This window comes from Nuphar pumila, chromosome 4 (genome assembly GCF_984573655.1).
Source record: "Nuphar pumila chromosome 4, dmNupPumi1.hap1.1, whole genome shotgun sequence".
Classification (NCBI taxonomy): domain Eukaryota; kingdom Viridiplantae; phylum Streptophyta; class Magnoliopsida; order Nymphaeales; family Nymphaeaceae; genus Nuphar; species Nuphar pumila.
Window position 1 is genome coordinate 138,019,541 of NC_143252.1, and position 3,934 is coordinate 138,023,474.

Below are 3,934 nucleotides of genomic sequence, written 5' to 3' on the forward strand. Positions count from 1 at the left end.
TATATATATATATATATATATATATATATATATATATATATATATATATATATATATATATATATATATATATATATATATATATATATATATATTGAAAGCGAAGCTGGGGTTAGGCAGGCCTCCACCAGTTATACAACTATACCATTGAACCTAGATGGCCCTCATACTCAACTGGCTCTCCATATCTTTTGATGGGTTTAGATCTGGTTTACCCAACTGTCAACCGGTCAGTTTGTGTCAGATATGTGAGCCAACCCGAACCCAAATACCTATGGGCAGGAAAATTTCTGGCATGAATATTATTCGGGTCGAGACCCAAGTAATTGTTGGATCAGAATATCAGATCCAATGTGATCATAGGGTCTCACATGTAGAAATTCAAAACCAACAAAACGGTGGGCTCGTCACAAGGGAACAAAAACGCATACATGAAAATATAATAAAAATATATTAAATTTGAGATGAATACGACTACACAAAGAGAGGTATATATCATCCTTGAACATAAGTTCAGTGTATTGAGTTGAAGCCCAATCCCCCTTGACGGAGGCCGTTTTTCAAGTTCTCAAACTCCCCTTCCCCTCTTTGTTTGATCTTTGTTTCTCCTCCTTCACTGCACACAACCCCGATCCTAAAACCCAACTGTAACATGCGAATCAGGTCTCAGTTATATCCCGACCAGACCCGGCTGACCTGAGTATCTCATATGCATATTTTTAGTATAGAGATATGTTCTAAAAATCCATTATATACAGCTTGAGCTTGTGATATATTTTCTCGTCCTGACATAATCTGGGTTGGACACCTGAACCCGGCTAATTGTTATTTGGGCAGGTTCAGGTAAGACCCTATTGAGTAGGACACCAACATGCATGTTGACAGCCTAGTCCACCTTATCTTTTTGTCTCACAAATTGGACCCTGGCTACACTGGGTCAAGTTACTGACTCTTGTCTGTTTTTAAATTATGGTAATTTCTTAAGTAATTCTTATAACTTTAAATAACCATTAAATTTTGAACATTAATTCAAACTAAGAGCGTTCTTCAGGTTTTCTCTAATAGTAGGAGTTTCTTGTAAAACGGAGAGCTTCATCAGTGTTGTTCTTTGATTTGGAAAAGATAAAAGGATTGAAACAGGAGGATACCTTCTTGTGGTGGAGAGGTGGAGAGACACACATGACACTAGGGGTGTCAACGGGTCTGGTTTACCGGGACCCGACCCGGACCAAACCCTATAAGGTCCGGGTATTGTGACAAATAAGAAGACCAGATTAAGACCCAGGTCAAGATCCAAATGTCGAGTTCCGATTAAGACCCGCAAATTGTTAAAAATAAAAAATATGTTTCCTCATGTCCTATTTTCTGAAAAAAAATTGAACTTGCTACTTGAGCATCACGAGTCCTGTGTCGACAAATCTTTGTGACATAGCTTAATTTGTCACCTAACACAAGATGACCATGGTTCAAATCCTACAAAATAACATTTTTTACTGCAAGATCAACCTCAGTTGGCAGAGAAGAAGAATTTTATCAACCGGAGACCTACTAATGTGCAGTCCTCTTTGGAAGGGTTTTCCCTTCACCTGTCCAACAAAAATAAAAACCATGTTTTTAAAATTTTGCTTTCTTTTTTCAGTAACAACTTATTCATACTTTACATACATCAGCTAATATATCAATTACGGCTCTCAAATTTCTACCAAAGCAAAAATTTAAAGCAATAAATGCACGGCGTACAGCTTATACTTTGAGAAAGCAATCAGAAGATATGCACAATTTTTGGCATACTCACCCCCTTTGAATGAAAGATGTAAAAGATGATGCCCATCAAATCATTGTGACCCCACTTAGGTGGTACATCGAAACATATTAAAAACTTCGACCACCCTTTCCTCCCTTATTTCTTTTCCATTATGCTTTTCTCACTAAGCAGCCGTGTTGTAAAGAGGGCCTGATTTTATTAAATGAGTGAAAAGCTAAGATGTGCGTTTTGATGATTTCTGCAATCTGGGATTGATTTGTGACATTGTCCCAAAACTAAATAGAAAATTCAACCCCTCCCCAATAACGCTCTCCCTAGTTACTTCTTGCGTTACATTGAGAGAGAGAGAGAGAGAGACTTTTCAGACTACCATTAAAAGAATCTACTGTTTCTGGAATTGGGTACCTGAGATTTTGAGCCCTTCTGGCTCTTACCATCCTGAACCCAATCCCAATGGAATCTACCTTGGAAATTTGTTAATGGGTAGCTTCTGATTGTGTTGTTTCTCTCATATGTACATTCATCATTTGCCTGCCATGGATGGTGAGTGGGGGAAAGATGGAGAAGACTCAGGCAATGAAGGGTCATGGCCTCCATGGCTGAAGCCTCTCCTTCAGACCACCTTCTTTTCCAATTGCAAGTTCCATGGTGAGTCCAACAACATGTACTGCCTAGACTGCATGAATGGCTCATTGTGCTCCTCTTGCCTCATCTCCCACACAGCCCATCACGTCATTCAGGTCTCTCTCTCTCTCTCTCTCTCTCTCTCTCTCTCTCTCTCTCTCTCTCTCTCTCTCTCTCTTTATGGGGTGATTGTGGGAAACCCACTTATCTAGAAAAGTGGGATAAGTTGGGATCTTGCGTTTTGAAGCACAATGTGGTATCCATTATTATCCCACTTTTCTAGATAACATGGTTCACATCAAACACCCTCTCAATGAAAAGAGAGAAGGCCTTGTGTTTTTGTTTTCCTTTTTCGATCCAATGGAACAGAGTGTTATGTAAGATAATCTCAGTTGACATATAGGGCAATGACAATGCAGATCAGACGGTCATCGTATCACGACGTGATACGGGTGTCTGAGATCCAGAAGGTTCTGGACATCAACGGGGTACAGACCTACGTGATCAACGGCGCCAGGGTCGTCTTCTTGAACGCGAGGCCGCAGCTCAGGCCCGGCAAGGCCGTCACCAATACCTGCAGGATCTGCGAGAGGACCCTCCTTGACTCCTCCCATTACTGCTCTCTTGGGTGCAAGGTGAGGCTCTCTCTCTCTCTCTCTCTCTCTCTCCACCATTGCTTGGGCTCATCATTGGGGTCTCTAAGGCAATTCTTGTCGCTCTTTTGGATTGAAGATCACCGGGATGTCAAGCGGCCAGCGACTAAAACAATCACCACCTACGCATTCGGACTCCGGGAATTCATCGTCCAGATGCCGGAAACAGCAGCCGGAGACGATACCCCCGCCAGATTCGAGGAGAGAGAAACGAAGAAAGGGGACTCCGCACAGAGCGCCCATGGGATGTTGCTAAGTATAGAGAGAGAATTTTAACTATAATGTAAATAAGAGATAGTGGGGATGAAAGAGAAAAAAAAACTGTGATTGTAGATTTGTAATTCTAAAGGTTCAGCACAAAGGATCCTCATTAAGAATAATAAATGAAAGATTATGGTGCGTAATTAGGCTTTTTAATGACTATCAAAAAAAAAATTGACTATCCAAAAAAATTAAGCTTTTTAATGGGGTTGGCTGAATGGATGGAAAGAGCAAGTGCACGTGCATGCATGTGGTGACCATTATTGCTTAAATGGTCTCCTTTTCTTTCCTTTTCATTTGCTAATTTTTTCTTTTTGGTTTCATGTTCTTTGGTTATGGTTATCGTTATCTTGTTAATTAATGAACGTGCTAGTGTTAATTAATCTGGTTATGAGGTGCGTGGATGGTAGAGGAGAGAGGGTATCTGTTTTGTGGGATCCACATTCCCTGTGACCATTGAACCTGGAAGTCCCTTGAGTGTGAGTGCAATGTTGAATGGCCAGTATGGAGAGAATGCCCACAGGCAGTGGGCTCATGCTTGGTATTTATGATACCATTGGCCCATGCTGCATTATTTGCTAAATTTAGGTGTTCATAGTATAGTGGAGGGAAAGGAATTTTTCCAACTTAC

The 3,934-nt window shown here is 40.6% G+C and overlaps 1 protein-coding gene across 1 annotated transcript; it reads left to right on the forward strand.

The window, feature by feature from the left end:
• The first annotated feature begins 2,101 nt into the window (after window positions 1–2,101).
• LOC149841242 (protein RGF1 INDUCIBLE TRANSCRIPTION FACTOR 1-like) lies at window positions 2,102–3,446 on the forward strand. The gene is made up of 3 exons (XM_090004723.1): window positions 2,102–2,505; window positions 2,809–3,024; window positions 3,122–3,446. Exons 1-3 carry the CDS (start codon window positions 2,278–2,280, stop codon window positions 3,296–3,298), a joined length of 621 nt encoding a protein of 206 aa, XP_089860849.1. The 5' UTR covers window positions 2,102–2,277; the 3' UTR covers window positions 3,299–3,446.
• Window positions 3,447–3,934: the final 488 nt, after the last annotated feature.

Bases quoted from the DNA above. Each gene is read 5' to 3' on its own strand.
- LOC149841242 (XM_090004723.1), top strand. From the start codon at position 2,278: ATGTACATTCATCATTTGCCTGCCATGGATGGTGAGTGGGGGAAAGAT. The intron at 2,506-2,808 runs GTCTCTCTCTCT...ATGACAATGCAG, and splicing joins CAGCCCATCACGTCATTCAG to ATCAGACGGTCATCGTATCA. The intron at 3,025-3,121 runs GTGAGGCTCTCT...TTTGGATTGAAG, and splicing joins ACTGCTCTCTTGGGTGCAAG to ATCACCGGGATGTCAAGCGG.